Source organism: Apodemus sylvaticus, chromosome 10 (assembly GCF_947179515.1).
Source record: "Apodemus sylvaticus chromosome 10, mApoSyl1.1, whole genome shotgun sequence".
NCBI classification, from domain to species: domain Eukaryota; kingdom Metazoa; phylum Chordata; class Mammalia; order Rodentia; family Muridae; genus Apodemus; species Apodemus sylvaticus.
The window spans coordinates 55,521,109-55,536,882 of record NC_067481.1 but is presented as its reverse complement, the minus strand read 5'-3'; the positions used below and the strand labels follow the sequence as shown (position 1 = coordinate 55,536,882).

Below are 15,774 nucleotides of genomic sequence, written 5' to 3'. Positions count from 1 at the left end.
CTTTTCCACAGGGCTCAAGTTCAGTTCTCAGCACCTACATCCTCACAACTGCCTGTCTCTCCAGCTCCCCTGGAATCCAACACCTGTGGCTTTCATGCGCATCTGTGATCACACGCACATATCCATATAAGAACAAGCACACACACACATGCTCATACATCCAAATAATTTTATATTGTTAAAAATAAAATCAATCTTTTTAAAAAGAAAGTAAGGAGGTGCCAGGCAGAGTGGTGCGTGCCTTGAATCCCAGCACTTGGGAGGCAGAGGCACACGTGGATCTAAGTTTGAAGCCAGCCTGGTATACAGAGTGAATTCCAGGATAGCCAGAGACCCTGGAGAGAGAGAGAGAATGGAAAGGAAAGGAAAGGAAAGGAAAGGAAAGGAAAGGAAAGGAAAGGAAAGGAAAGGAAAAAAGAAAGAAGGAAATAAATAAAAGAGTCAAAGGAAAGTTGACTAGGTACAAGGTCCTCTTGCTTGTCCATCAAGCACTTTACTTCGAGTCGTCTCTCGGCCCCAACTTTCTCCCACAGTAATCACAGTGCTCCACCCCATAGGCGGAATTTACAGACTGTGACTTTACTCTTTCTATTCCGCGCCTACCATCCCAACACTTGAGAAGTGTAAGTAGGAGGCGGGAAGATTGTGAGTTCACGAGCATCCTTCCTAAGCTACAGAGCACGACCCTTGCCTTAAAACAAACATACAAGTGGGGCAGGCTAGCTGGACTAAGTTAGTGGCAAGCTTCCGTTTAAGTGAGAAACTTTGTTTCAGTATACATAAGGTGGAGAAAATGAAGACACCCCAGGCCAACCACTGGCTTCAACACACAGGTGTGCCCATGTGCATGTCAGACAAAACAGAGAGACAGAGGCAGGCGGATTTCTGAGTTTGAAGCCAGACTGGTGTACAGAGTGAGTTCCAGGACAGCCAGGGCTACACAGAGAAACCCTGTCTCATAAAAACAAACAAAAAAACCAAAAAACATTGTCTTCTGACCTCAACATGTCCACACTGTGGTACATACCCCTCCATAAACACAATAATAATAAATAAAAATTGAGGTTTTAAAAGAAAGGAAGAAAAAGAAATAAATTGCAAAGCACTATATCATACCATATTCCCAAACTTCCTTTGTGTGTGTGTGTGTGAATAATGTATATTTTTATGTGTTTGCACATGCATGAGTTTCCATGGGTTCACATGCACATGGGTACACCGTGTGCAGGAGCCAGAGGTTGACTTGGGTGTCTGTATTGATTTTTCTCCACCTTATGTCTCTTGAAACACGGTCTCTCCCTCAAACCCAGAGCTTGCCAACTAAATGAGTCCAGCTAGCGCGTTTTCCTGAGAGGTCTCTGCCTCAAGAGAGCCAGGGTCAGTTCTTGTGTTAATCTAAGCCCAGGTCCTCACACTTGCCCAGCAAGTGTGTAAATATGCTGGATTTACATATTGTGACTTTTCTCTTTATATTAGAAAGTAACCCTGTAGATGTTTATCTCTTATTTAATAATGTAATGTATCCCAGTGTCAGGCATACAGTAGGTGCTCAACAGATGCTTAATGTTTGGGTTGGTTTATTTTTCCAGACTAGCTTTTACAGGTCCAGTGCGTGCACCTGACTGTCCTGGAACTCACACTGTAAGCCAAACTGGCCTTAAACACACAGACATGGCCCTGCTCTGCCTCCTGAGTGTCAGGATTAAAGGTGTGCACTACTAATGTGTGGCTTTTGTTTTGGGTTTTTTTGTTTTTTGTTTTTTGTTTTTTGTTTTTTTGTTTTTTTTTGAGAGAAGGGTCTCTTTAAGTTGTCCAGTCTAGTCCTGAATTCCTGGGCTCCAGCAGTTCTCCTGCCCGAGCCTCTCAAATGCTTGGCTATAACTGTATAATTAACTCCTACTGACACTCACCACTGCCAGGCAGCTGCTCACCATTTGATAGTCTAAACCAAAATGAATCTAAATTCTCCTTCTCTTATCCTCTTCTTTACAGAGTATCTATAGTTTGTATTGATCCATTAGTTTCCCAGTACACCACACCCTAGAGCCTAGCACCCACTCAGCCTCCATCTCTAGGTCCTTAAAGAGAAAAAACTGTTTTCCCCTAAGAGTATTGGCGACTCTATCAAGAAAACTAGATACTTCTGTAGCCAAACTAATAATGTGTTCATTTATCTTGACTGAAATGTTAGGGGATTTTGTTGTTGTTTTGTTTTTTGTTTGTTAGTTCATTTGGGAGTTTATTGGGGTGAGTTTTTTGTTTTGTTTTGTTGTTTAGTTTTGCTGCTTACAAAGTAACATTTTGGGCTGGAGAGAATATTCAAGGATTAAGAGCACTGGCTGCTCTTCCAAAGGGCTGGGGTTCAATTCCTAGCATCTACCTGGCAACTCAAAACTGGTCCAGTTGGGGGGTATGTGGTGCCCTCACACAGATAGACATGCAGATAAAACACCAATGCACAAAATAAAAGTAAATTTTTCCAGGCAGTGATAGCTCATGCCTTTAATCCCAGTATGAAGAAAGCAGAGGCAGACCAATTTCTGTGAGTTCAAGGCCAGCCTGGTCTACAGAGCTACAGTCACAGGCTGTACAAAGAAATTCTGTCTCAAAAGAAAAAAAAGAGTGGGCTGGAGAGATGGCTCAGTGGTTAAGAACACTGACTGCTCTTCCCAAGGTACTGAGTTCAAATCCCAGCAACCACATGGTGGCTCGCAACCATCTGTAATGAGATCTGATGCCCCCTTCTGGAGTGTCTGAAGACAGCTACAGTGTACTTACATATAATAATAAATAAATCTTAAAAAAAAAAAAAAAAAAAAAGAAAGAAAGAAAAAGAAAAGAAAAAAATAGTAACACCAGGAAACTGAGGCAGGAAGATACTGTCAAACAGCCACCAGAATCTGAGTGTTTCAGGTGTCGCTCTGGCAGCCACCATGAACCCACCCAGGCAGGTATGTAGCCAGCCCATGCCTCCCAAGCTGCTGCACTCTCCTCTGCGGTGCGGAGGCTATCTCAGTGGCATCTAGGGACCTGTATGCTCCCCCTCTAGTTCTTCTAAAATCTGGGACCCGAGACTTCTCTTCAGGGGAAAAAGTAGCCCTTTTACAAGCATCAAGAAAATATGATTGGACTGGAAAGATGGCTCAGTGCTTAAGAACATTTGCTGCTCTTGGAGAGGATCCAGGTTTGGTTGCTTGTACCCACATGGTCCTAGCACCCACAAACTCCCTGCAACTCCAGTTCCAGGAAATCCAATGCCTCTTTGAGCCACCTGGCATACAAGTAGCGCAAATAGAGACATAAAGGTAAAACATTCATATACATAGTGAATAAAAATAACAACAACGATCTCAAAGATGAAGCTGGGTACGGTAGGACACGCCTTTAATCCCAGCACTTAGGAGGTTAGGAGGTGGCAATTTAATCTCTGTGAATTTGAGGCTAGTCCAGTAGTTACTAGGTCAACCACTAGGGTCTACACAGAGAGACCATGTGGTTCGATCATTTGTTTGTTTGTTTGTTTGTTTTTTGAGATAGGATTTCACTATGTATCCCTGGCTACCCTGGAACTCACTTTGTAGACCAGGCTGGGCCAAACTCACAATAATCTACCTGCCTGTGTCTCCCAAGTGCCGGAATTAAAGGTGTGCACCATCACCTGACCCCACTTAAGATCCTGTCTTAAAAAGAAAAACAAAGCCGGGCAGTGGTGGCACACGCCTTTAATCCCAGCACTTGGGAGGCAGAGGCAGGTGGATTTCTGAGTTCAAGGCCAGCCTGGTCTACAGAGTGAGTTCCAGGACAGCCAAGGGCTATACAGAGAAACCCTGTCTCGGAAAAAAAACCAAATCCAAAAAAAAAAAGAAAAAAAAAAAAGAAAAACCAAAAAGAACTTGGGAAGATCTCTGAGTTGAAAATCAGTCTGGTCTACAGAACAAGTTCCAAGACAGCCAGGGATGCACAGAGAAACACTGTCTCAAAAACCCAAACAAACCATCAAACAAGCAAACAAACAAAACCTGAACTGAAATTTCTAGAGTAGATGTTTTATCTCTTCACAGTCAGCATACGTATGAGGGAAGGAAACATGTTCATCAAACCATCTTTCCTCCCTTACAGTGTTGTTGGACTTGTTGTCTTTTCAGTAGGGAAAGGCATTTGGTGTGCAGGCCTGGTGACCTGGGTTGGATCCCTGGAACCTGCACAGCGAGACAACAGCACAAAGTTATCCTCTGGTCTCCACGTGCATGCATGCTGTGGCATGTGTCTGCACCCCAGTGTGCGCACACAGAAATAATAATAATATTAAAGTGTTCTAAAAGGTCAACGTGAGGCTGCGGGGATGAGAGGTGAAATTTTATGCTTTAAAAGTAATGTATTTGGGGCTGGAGAGATGGCTCAGTGGTTAAGAGCACTGACTGCTCTTCTGAAGGTCCTGAGTTCAAATCCCAGCAACCACATGGTGGCTCACAACCATCCATAATGAGATCTGATGCACCTCTTCTGGGGTATCTGAAGACAGCTACAGTGTACTTACATATAATAAATAAATAAATCTTTAAAAAAAAAAAAAGTAATGTATTTGGCCAGGCATGAGGATGCACACCTTTAATCTCAGCACTCAGGAGGCACAGACAGGCAGATCTCTTTGAGTTCAAGACCAGTCTGGTCTACATTGTCAATTCCAGGGCAGCCAGGACTCTGTTGAGAAACCTTGTCCCAAAAAACAAACAAACAAACAAAAGGCATGAGTTTGGTTTTAGGTTGAAGAGGGTGAACTTGTGATAGTCAGTCTTCATTGTCGACTTGAATAGATTTAAAATTACCCAGGAACCATACTTCTCTTTGCATCTGTGAGAGTGGTTTCCAGGGAGGTTAGATTTTTGGAGGACACACCCACCCTGAATATAGATGGCTCTACTCTGTGAACTGGGGTTCTGGACTGAATTTTTGTTTGTTGGTTTTTTTTTTTTTTTCAAGACAGGCCCTCTGGCCTTTTTTTTTCTCTGTATAGCCCTGGCTGTCCTGGAACTCACTCTGTAGACCAGGCTGGCCTTGAACTCAGAAATCCACCTGCCTCTGCCTCCCAGAGTGCTGGAATTACAGTTGTGTACCACCACAGCGCGGCTGGGCTGAGTTTTTTTTAATGAAAAAAGCCAGTTGAGCATTACCATCTATTTTGTCTGCCTCCTGAGTGGGTGGATAGAGGGGACCAGCCTTGCTGTCACAATGGACTCTGTTGCTTGAACAACAAAGTTGAATGTACCTTTTCTCTCTTATTTCTTGTGAGGCATGTGGTCACAGCAAGGGGAAAGTATCCCCTTAGACCAAGGTTATAAAAGCAGACATAATAGCCGGGCAGTGGTGGCGCACGCCTGTAATCCCAGCACTTGGGAGGCAGAGGCAGGCAGATTTCTTGAGTTTAAGGCCAGCCTGGTCTACAGAGTGAGTTCCAGGACAGCCAGGGCTACACAGAGAAAGCCTGACTCAAAAAACAAACAAACAAACAAACAAACAACAAAAAAAAAACAAAAGAAACAAAAACAAACAAACAACCCCCCCCCAAAAAGCAGACATATGTTGACATTTTGTTGAATTTTTATTTTATTTATATGACCACACTTTAGCTGTCTTCAGACACACCAGAAAAGGGCATCTGATCACATTACAGATGGTTGTAGGCCACCATGTGGTTGCTGGGTATTGAACTCTGGACCTCCAGAAGAACAGTCAGTGCTCTTAACTGCTGAGCCATCTCTCTAGCTAACTATACATACATACATACATACATACATACATACACACACACACACACACACATATATATACTGTAGTGTTCTTGGTGGAACCCAGTGCCTTGCACACTCTAGGCAGGTGTTCACTTTAGGCAGGTGTTCTGCCACAGATCTACACACCATCTCTTCTTTTCCTGAGACAGAGTCTCACTATGTAGCCTCGGCTGTCCTTGAACTGCAGATTCTCCTGCCTCACTTCCAAAGTGCTGAGATTCTAATCATGTACCACCATGCCAGCCAGCAGGGGGTTTTTTTTGTTTGTTTTTTTTTTTTTGTCTCCCCCACAGCTAGCAGGTTTTTTTTGTCTCCCCGCCCCCCCCCCCAGCCTGCTACAAAGCAAAGCATGGTGTGACATGGCTGGACCACCTAGCCCGGTCTCTGCCTTATGTCCCAGGAGGAAGGATAAAGCAGGGATGTCCCCTGGTGCTCACAGAGTCCCTTTCCAAAGAAGAAAAGTTCTGCTGGCATAGGCATTTATGTTCTTCCTAGGGCTATAAGGTTAATGGTCTGTGACTATATGCTGCCTTAATAGAAAGTCTAGAATTACAGGTTAAGAGTGTAGCTTAGTAGATTTGTGCTTGCCTAGTATTTACAAAGCCATGGATTCCATCTCCAACATTTGAACAAAAGGTTTCCCCCCAAATTGTACACACACACCACACACACACACACACACACAGAGAGAGAGAGAGAGAAAGAGAGAGAGATTAATTTTTTGCAATCTACTTTGATAAGCATTCAATCTCTCCTCTTACCCACCACCTAGCAGAGGTAGTGGAAGAGAAGTTATTAGGGTATGGGGGAAGTGGAGCTGTTTAGCAATAGTTCTTTGGGGACAAGCCCGATCTTCTTGGGCAGCAATTCAGACCTGTAGCAAACACCAAACACGACTCAGCAGCTGCAGACCAGTCCTCTAGGCAGGCAGACACCACATACGAACCAGCAGCTGTAGTTCAACCAGGAAGAAACTGAAAGGCTTGTCAACTGGCTAGGCCACGGAAGCAGCACGCTGCTGGCAGGAAACACATGAACTTCGGTGAGTTTCTCTGGTCTTTTCCACAAGTTGAGCTCAATAACGCTATGTAAGGTGAACCAATACTTGCCTATCATTATCGAAGACTAGCAAGGCAGAGCAAACCAACCAAAAACCAAAGCTTGGTGCTTAGTCTCCCACTGTCTGTGGGGTCATATTTATACTCTTTCATCAAGTGTCCTTTCACGTGTCTGCTATATCCAAACTTCTGTCACCTGTGTCTGCTTCAGGAAAACAGTCTTTCACGTGTTTGCTTTAGCAAGACGTCCTTTCACCTGTGTGCCCCAGCAAGCCATCATTTGACATTCCAAATAAACCAGAAGCTTCCACGTCACGTATACATACCTTTTTTTATGCCGAGTGTGTAAAGCATACCTTTTAATCTGGCACTCAGGTGGATCTCAGCCAACCCAGTCTGAAGCCAGCCTGGTTTACAAGGTAAGAAGTGCCAGAGCATCCAATCCAACCAATATGAAAAGTAATGTCTTGGAGCTTAGTGGTATCTGGGGACAGACCTTAGTGGTAGCATACGTGAGGTCCTAGGTTCCAGCCAGGACCTTAATTTTGTAATAGTTTTATTTATCATCATGTAAAACTGGAAAGCAGCAACCAAGATATCTTTCCATATATGAATCGACAATAAACAAATTGCCAGACATCAACAAATGGGATGTTATCTAACTGATAAAAAGAAACTAATTATCAGACAACTCTGATACTGTAGAAGCTGAAACAGTTCAAGAATAGCCTTGACTATATAGTTATACTATCTCAAAAAACTCCAGGCAGTGGTGGCGCATGCCTGTAATCCCAGTACTTGGGAGGCAGAGGCAGGCGGATTTCTGAGTTCAAGGCCAGCCTGGTCTACAGAGAGAGTTCCAGGACAGCCAGGGCTACACAGAGAAACCCTGTCTCAAAAAATAAACCAAAAAAAAAAAAAAGTTTTTTTTTTTTTTTTTTATTTCTTCCTAGGTATGTATCCATATGCATGCAGTACCTACAGAGGCCAGAAGGGGGCATCAAATACCACTAGTGGTTTTTCAGCTGCTTTGTGGGTGCTGAAAATTAAACTGGATTCTCTGAAGAAGCAGGGTTGGGAGTGGAGGAAGAGATGAAAGGTGGGAAGGGGTGAAGGGTGGGAGGTAGAATGGCTCATGGCTTTAATATCAGCGCTCAGGATACAGAAGCAGGTGGATCTCTGAGTTTGAGGCCAGCCTAGTCTGCCTCAAGTTCCTGAGTTCCAGGATAGCCAGGGCTACACAGAGGAACCCTCAATCAAAACAAAACAAAACAAAACAAAACAAAACAAAATAAAACAAAACAAAACAAAACAGGGTCCTCTGGAAGATCAGCCAGTTTCCCTTACTGGCTGCCTTTAATCCCAGCATTTAGGAGACAGAGGCAGGTGGATCTCTGTGAGTTTGAGGCCAGCCTCATCTACAGAGTGAGTTCCAAGACAGCCAACCCTGTCTTGAGAAAGAAAAAAAATTTCTTAAAAGAAATAAAACCTTAAACTCTGTCGATCTCTAGGGCCTCTGGTGTTAAAGACAGAATGTAAGCTAGTAATGCTGGGTGTTAAGCACCCGGGGGCCCTAGTGAAAGGCAGAGGTGGGGGCCCACCTGCAGAGTTCTGGTTCAGGGAGTTTCCAGCGAGACTAGGTGTATTTCTAAACTCTCAGACGCTGCTGCTGCTGCTATAGCAACCATACTTCTGAGAACCACAGGCTTTAAGCTCAGGATGTGAAACCTGCCACCCAGCATAGCAGCAGGCTGGAAATCTTCAGCACCCCATATGCTGAGGCAGGAGGATTTTAAGTTTGAGGGTCCTAAAGGCTACATACAACAAGGTTGTCTGACAAACAACATAAGACTCAGATCTGGCCCCCAAGGTTTCTAGAAGTGTCCATATTAGGACAGTGAGGAAATTAACCGCTATCTAAGAATAATAGGAATGGTTTTTGAGCTATTCCTAAAAATAGGTATGTTTGAGGAACAAAGCAGAATGGGGTTGAAAGCGGGCAGTTTGAAAAGCATCAGAAAATGCTCAACCTGAACGTCACCAAAAACAGCTGCATGGACCTCCAGGAAGTGGGAAGAGTTCTCTCCAGATTTTCCAGTAAATTACTGAGCATGTAATACAAGGGCAACCTCTCCTTTGGAGTATGTCCCACAGACATTATCTCATTTCACAAGGAGTTTCTGAGAAGATAAGAAACTTGCCCACGGTCAACCAAATAGTAGGAAAGAAGATGTAAATCGGAATTCAGCGCTAAAAAAGGTAGTTGACTCAAATGAGCCCTCTGCTTCTTCCTGCAGCCCAGATGAGGCCACCTAAACCCCTACCTTCTTTCTCCAACCTTTCTCTCTAAGCTCTTTTCCAGTTTTTTTCCCCGCGGGCTCTTTCATAATTATCCATACGAATGAAGCAAGGACAAGAAACAAGTCTGCTCTCAGTAACCTAAGCCTCGCTGGAGAGGAGATGCAAATCCATGTCTTGACCTGCCCGGCCTCCTCTAGGTCATTGTGACGCTCGAGAGCTTAACAAGATCAAGTTTTGTTCCCTGATTGGCTTTCAGGACTCCCTCCCTCGGCGCCCGCAGCTGGCCACACCCTGGTACTAGACCCTACTAACACTTAACTGGGCCTTAGGGGATGGGTGCCGTCCAGCAGGTGTGTCCCGTCTCCCCGGCGGGCGGGACCGCAGTTTCCGGACTGTCCTGGCATCGGAACAGCGCTGGGCGTGGCTGCGGTCAGGCAAACCCCAAACAGAGATGACCTGGACTAGAGGACGATCGCAGGGAGCCCGCCACCCACAGGAGGAGCTGCCCAATCCTCCGCGCTCAGCCTCTGCATCCCGGCCCACCACAATTCCAGGACAGTGATTTAAAAACAAAAACAAAACATCAAAAAACAAACAAACAAACAAACAAACAAAAAAGCCTCCCCGCCTCCGGCACCCTCCCAATTCCAGGCTTCGGAGCCGGGGCGAGGAGAGTTAACCCAACACGTTCAAGCGGAGGCCGAGGGCCCGGCGGCTGGCAGCGCCTCCCATTGGCTGCGGAGCCGGCTCTGCGCTGATTGGCAGAGGCGCCCGGCTGCAGCCCTTGGAGAGTCCCCATTGGCGCTGCGTTCCAGGGACCCGAGAGTGGCGGCCCGGCCTCCGCAGACTACCTCGGGTAAAGGTGCTTCAGCTTCCGTAGCTACCTTGCCACGCTTATCCGTAGCCGGCATCCTAACTTCCTTCAGGACCCTCCTCTTGCTGTTGCCGAGCCGCCTTCGGGTTTCCCCTCCGATTCTTTTCCTGTTGTTGCTTTTCTCTTTTTCCTGCTTCTCCAGCTACCATTTCGCAACTCCGCGTTTTCCTAAGACACTCTCTGGTCGCCCTCGCCTGTCATCCCAGGCATCCCCACCTGCCAGCTTCTAACTTCTGCTCCTCCCTGGTCTCAGTTCCCTTGTCAACTGGGCCTCGTTGCTACACTCCACTACACTCCCTTTTCTTTCCCTTTTGCACTGATCCCCAAATTCCCTCTAACCTCACTTGACGTCTTGACATTTGACCCTGACACTTTAGCTCTCTAAATTTCTACCTGTTGCAGCCTGGGCTTCAAAAGGCCAGGTGTTGTCCTGATATCCATCCCTGCTTTCTGAAGCTGTTTCTACCTTTACCATGGACTTCTTGATGAGTGGTGTGGCAGCCTGCGGGGCCTGTGTGTTCACCAATCCCCTGGAGGTTGTGAAGACCAGAATGCAATTGCAGGGAGAACTGCAGGCCCCGGGCACCTACCAGCGCCACTACCGAAACGTCTTCCACGCCTTCTTCACCATTGGCAAGGTGGATGGCCTAGCTGCCCTGCAGAAGGGCCTAGGCCCTGCGCTCCTGTACCAGTTCCTGATGAATGGCATCCGACTGGGCACCTATGGGCTGGCAGAGTCTCGGGGTTACCTGTGCACTAATGAAGGCACCCACAGTCCTGTCCGCAGCGCCGCAGCTGGGGCTCTTGCTGGGGTCATGGGAGCTTACCTGGGGAGCCCGATCTACATGGTAAGAAGAGGGGTCTGGTCTGGGGCCTTGATTTTTGGCAGAGGGTGGGAGCCTGCCCTTCACAAGGGCATCAGTGACAGGATGCTGTGCCCTATAAGCAAAAAAAGGCACAGGAAAGGGCTGACACGCCTCAAGGCCTTCTGATCTGCCTTATACACAGCCGCCCAGTGGACTCTGCAATGTGTTGATGAGGAGTGCAGGCTTAGCTCTGGAGAGTTCCTTTGAGTTGGGGTATCATTTGTTTGTTTGTTGAGGCAGGGTCTCCTCCGATATTGCAGTGTCAAACCTCCCTCTGTAGCACAGCCTTGGCTTCTAACAACAGTCCACCCTCAGCCTGGTGGGCCCTTCGGTTATCAGGTATGCATCCTAGCTGCCTGCAACTGAACTTGAAATCAGACTTCCTGGAACTCAGCCCCTGGCTTTGAAATTGTTATTCATTGTTGCCACATCTAGAAGACAGGAATAATTATAGACTTTGGTGAAGTTACTGAGAAGACTGAAGGAGACACAGATGTACATGTGAGAGGGTTCACATAGATCCTGGCAGATGGTAGGCACTGGATCTCTCCTCTCCTTTCCTCTCCTCTTCTTCCTCCCTCTCCCCCTCTCCCCCTTCCCCCCTCCCCCTTCCCCTCTCTTCCCTTGATTCAGGGCCTGGCTCTATGGCCCAGGCTAATCTGAAGCTCACTATGAACCCAAGCTGGCTTGAAGCTCCTGACCCTCCTTGCCTGTGCCACCAAGGTGCTTTGATTACAAACAGGTGCCACCATGCCCAGTGGCCCTGTAGCTTTTATTGTCTTATTACTGAGGCTGACTGTGTAGAAGGATGAGGAACCTGAGAAACATGCATCTGTGTGTTGGTCAGGAAGGTCCCGGGCATCACAGAACCACACTCCCACAGTTTACTCCTGAGTTATCGGATAGGGGTGAAGGGTTGGGAGCCTGAGATCCAGAGATGTTAGGTGTCCCGCTCAAGGTCACACAGCTGTTGGCTGAAGGGACTAGGCCAGGCTTCGTGAGCTAAGGAAATGAGAAGATCTACAGGAGAGCCAACTGGGTCTCATTCCTAGTGTATGAAATCGGAAGACAGCGGCATCTTCAAATAGCAGAATTCAGGCCCCTCTGGGTGGTCTGATGGGGAGGCCGGTGTAGGTGGCAGCTGGAGGTCTGATCTAGGAGCTGGCAGAAGCAGCCAGGCATCCAGACCTTGCCTAACATGAAGTCTTGGGAAATATTACCATCCTCCGACCTCCACTCCCCACCCCCAGCCCCATGGGAGGTAGGATGTGGAGGGGGCGGGGTATCTTGCAGTCCTAGGAGGTCTGTCCCCTGGGACTGCAGCCAAGGGACAGAGCCTCATGGCCAACTTGCTAAGTGGGAAAAACAGTAATTACCAGATTAAAAGAATATATTCATTGCTTAATACCCTAGAGGAAGTGTGAATGGGGACTTTGGATGTTTTGGTCTCCATGGTGGGAAGGTGACCCCGGGACACACAGGCTGTGATTCTTTCTTGTCTCCAGGTGAAGACACACCTACAGGCACAGGCAGCCTCTGAAATTGCTGTAGGGCATCAGTATAAGCATCAGGTGAGGGTTCCCCAAACCACTGGAGCATCCAACCATCTCCCCACTTTTCCCCAACTTTCTGCCTATAGTTGGCAGCTCCATCTAGCTGCCACTGCCTTGCCCAACCCCGAGCCCCACTCTGTCAGACCCTGGCCCTCATATCCCTTGTGCCTCAACTCTCCTGCACCTGTTTCTTCTGCCCCATTCTCTTGACCTGATGAGGTCCTCACTCCCACACCTCCAGCCTGACCTCTGGGTTGGTGAGTGTCAGCAGACCCCTGAGGGCCCCTCTTCTGGCTCTAAGCCTACACTGGACTTGCTGTCTGGGCAACAGGTGCATGGCACTTGTTAGTGTTAGCAGGAGGCAGTCCCTTATGCTGGGTGACTGAACCCCAACGACATGGTCTTCCCCCCCAGGGCATGTTTCAGGCACTAGCCGAGATTGGCCAGAAACATGGTCTAGTGGGGTTGTGGCGCGGGGCTGTGGGCGGCCTGCCCAGAGTTGTCATCGGCTCCTCCACCCAGCTGTGCACCTTCTCATCTACCAAGGACCTCTTGAGCCAGTGGGAGGTACTTCCTGGGAATGGGTGGGGCCGTCCCTGGAATGGGAAACAAGGGTGGAAAAAGGGAGGTGGGCAGTGGTTCAAAAGTGAGGGAGCAGTAGGAGGAACTGAGGATCTGGAGGAGACAGGATTCTGTCATCATCTCCTACTAGAAGGGGTACCTGAGTCCTCTGAACACTTCAGCTATCACTGTGTTGTCTCTGATGGTTTAGAAGCTCCCACAATTACCAGTTGTGTTCCCAGGGCAGGGCAGTCCTGCCCTAAAGTTAAGTGACTGGTGTGTGGCCGATTTAAAAACCTTTATCTTTCTTATAGATCTTTCCTCCCCAGAGCTGGAAGGTGGCTCTGGCGGCTGCCATGGTGAGTGGTGTGGCAGTGGTCCTGGCCATGACACCCTTTGATGTGGCCAGCACAAGGCTTTATAACCAACCCACTGATACTCGAGGCAAGGTAAGGAAGTGCTGTAGGGTTCAGGCTGCTGAGGAAGGCTAGGGGTGGAGAAGCGGACCCTCAAATGCTGCCTAGCCAGGTGTCTGACCCTGGCGGGCTCTGACCTGCCCATCCTGTGCTCTCCCCTCCTCTCTGACATGCTCCAGGGCCTCATGTACCGGGGGATCTTGGACGCTCTGCTGCAGACAGCTCGGACAGAGGGCTTTTTTGGCATGTACAAGGGTATAGGTGCCTCCTATTTTCGCCTCGGGCCCCACACTATCCTCTCCCTCTTCTTCTGGGATCAGCTGCGCTCCTTTTACAACACATACGCTAAATAACAGTCACCCTCTTGTACTCCAAATCAACACTCTTGGGCACCTCTGCCTCTACTACTTCCTATCTCAGTTGACTGCTGACTCATTGACTTTTCAATGCACCTAAAGGGGATAGCCACGCCCACTCCTGTTCTCCAATCTCCTAGGATTGTCACTGAGTGTGGGTCTTGCTTTAAATCTCCCCCACAAGTTCTCCCCCCCCCCCCATATATTTCACACCCATTTCAGGGTTGAATCAGTCACTCCAAAGTATATTTCTATTGCCATTCTTGGGTTCCCCCATCCCTACTCCTGTACACAGCTTTAAATTCCCCCTTTCAAGACCAAAGGGAACTTGGGGAGACCCAGGTGTCCTCCTAGATTTGAAGCCACAGAAATTATGTTCTTCATAAAGCAAGTTTATTTCTGCAGAGGAGGTGTCTTATGTTTACATCCAGGGAAGAAGCAGAAAGAAACTCCCCTCTCAGAACCGGGCCCCTGAGTCCTCAGCAGCACGATGTGTTTCAACCATTTTTACTGGGGACCAAAGAGGTTGGGATCATGAAGAGTCAAACTAGTTACCAGCTGTTCAAAGTTACCCAGGCTCCAAGGTGGACATGACAGATTTTCAGGGCCGAGAGACCTGCTGTGACACCTTAGGGTAAGGGAATAGAGAGAGAAGGAAAATGGTCCGGCTTGAGGTTTGCAAGATCACACTTCCTATTCCCCAGAAGACCAGGAATCCTGGAACCCCCAAGCCTGTGGCCCATTTCTGCTTCCTTGAAGGAGTCTGACCCACCCAACTTAATTGTTGTGAGGACCCAATTGCGAGGTTCCCACCCGCTCCTTCGTCCTTACGGGGGCTGATTGAAGGTGAGCAAAAGATCGGTCTGATACCGGGGCAGCCGAAGCAAGGCCTGATGCAGTGTGACATCCTTTGCTACCTAAAGGGATCAGAATCAGCACGCTTACCAGGGTACCTAGCGTTATCCCTCCCCAACTCCAGGGCATCCCAATCGCCATAGCCCTCACCTGCTGGTTTTCTTTAGCTACCTGCTGCTTGCCAGAAAGGAACCAGGCATCTTGACAGCAGCCTCTCAGGGATAAGTTCTCCAAACAGAGAGGCTGCACAGATAGCACGTGCACAGCCCTAGCCCCCTGCACCCCGCCAACGTCCTCAAAATGGTACCTGGCATGGGAGGAACAGGGATAGGGAGGGGCATCTCTGAATAACCCAGCCCCACCCTCGAGCCTGATCTGCTATTGCCCTTGGAGTTTTCGTCCTGAGTAACCGTCCAGCCACAGACCCCGCCCACTTCCTCGGCTCCCGGCCTCCCGTTGGCTAACTTTCTCACCGCGCAGCCGCTTCTCCCTGCACGTGGGCTTGCAGCTCCAGAAGTTCTATGATCAGACTCTGGTCGGTCACAGGATGGCAGAAAACTTCTTGGTTGTCTGGCACCGGTCGGAGGTCACTGGAGAAGGACAGGGACACTCGTCTCTGGCTTTTTCCCGTAACCCACCCGACCGGCCTCCGGGGCGGCTGGTTTTCTCACCTCACATCAATGGCCCCTTGAGGGAGGATGGCGGAGAAGGCGCCTCCGAACAGTGGGCAGTTTCTGGTGGGCTCCATAGATTTAGTACTTGAGTCTGGGCATTAGTGAGGTTTTAAAGAAACCTACATGAGCCTTTGAGGCATCATTTCCCCTGGTGTTCCCGGAGCAGCCCCTACCTCCTCCCGTCCTACTAAGCAATTGGACCTTTAAGATCTGGCCACGCCCTGCGAGCGAGCACGCTGACCAATCGGCGCCCGCGCTCTGGGGGCGGGGCTATTCTGAAGCCGGGCTCTTTGGAAGGAACCAGGCCGGGAATCTGGGGTCTGGTTAGCAGTCGGACCTGGGTTTAGGATTCATGACGCTAATGATGGGTTAATCCCTCGTGCCCACTTGCTCCTTCATTTTAAAGGAGTCGTGCCTTCTAAGACAGTCACTTGAGACTACCCTTAAGGACAGTTGTTCTATTAAAGGTCC

General features: G+C 48.3%; 2 protein-coding genes across 3 annotated transcripts; one reads left to right on the top strand and one right to left on the bottom strand.

The window, feature by feature from the left end:
- Positions 1-9,924: 9,924 nt before the first annotated feature.
- On the top strand, positions 9,925-14,178 carry Slc25a35 (solute carrier family 25 member 35). 2 transcript variants are annotated; one of them, XM_052196043.1, is made up of 5 exons: positions 9,927-10,870; positions 12,394-12,459; positions 12,856-13,008; positions 13,317-13,451; positions 13,598-14,178. In XM_052196043.1, exons 1-5 carry the CDS (start codon positions 10,496-10,498, stop codon positions 13,769-13,771), a joined length of 903 nt encoding a protein of 300 aa, XP_052052003.1. In that variant the 5' UTR covers positions 9,927-10,495; the 3' UTR covers positions 13,772-14,178. The 2 variants fall into 2 exon arrangements, with proteins under 2 accessions (XP_052052004.1, XP_052052003.1); XM_052196044.1 differs by lacking the exon at positions 12,856-13,008 and having other exon boundaries at positions 9,925-10,870.
- Positions 14,162-15,513, bottom strand: Rangrf (RAN guanine nucleotide release factor). The gene is made up of 5 exons (XM_052196045.1): positions 15,301-15,513; positions 15,103-15,219; positions 14,780-14,936; positions 14,606-14,691; positions 14,162-14,402 (listed from the first exon to the last, which is right to left on the bottom strand). The coding sequence occupies exons 1-5, from the start codon at positions 15,375-15,377 to the stop codon at positions 14,282-14,284; spliced, it is 558 nt and encodes a 185-aa protein (XP_052052005.1). The 5' UTR covers positions 15,378-15,513; the 3' UTR covers positions 14,162-14,281.
- Positions 15,514-15,774: the final 261 nt, after the last annotated feature.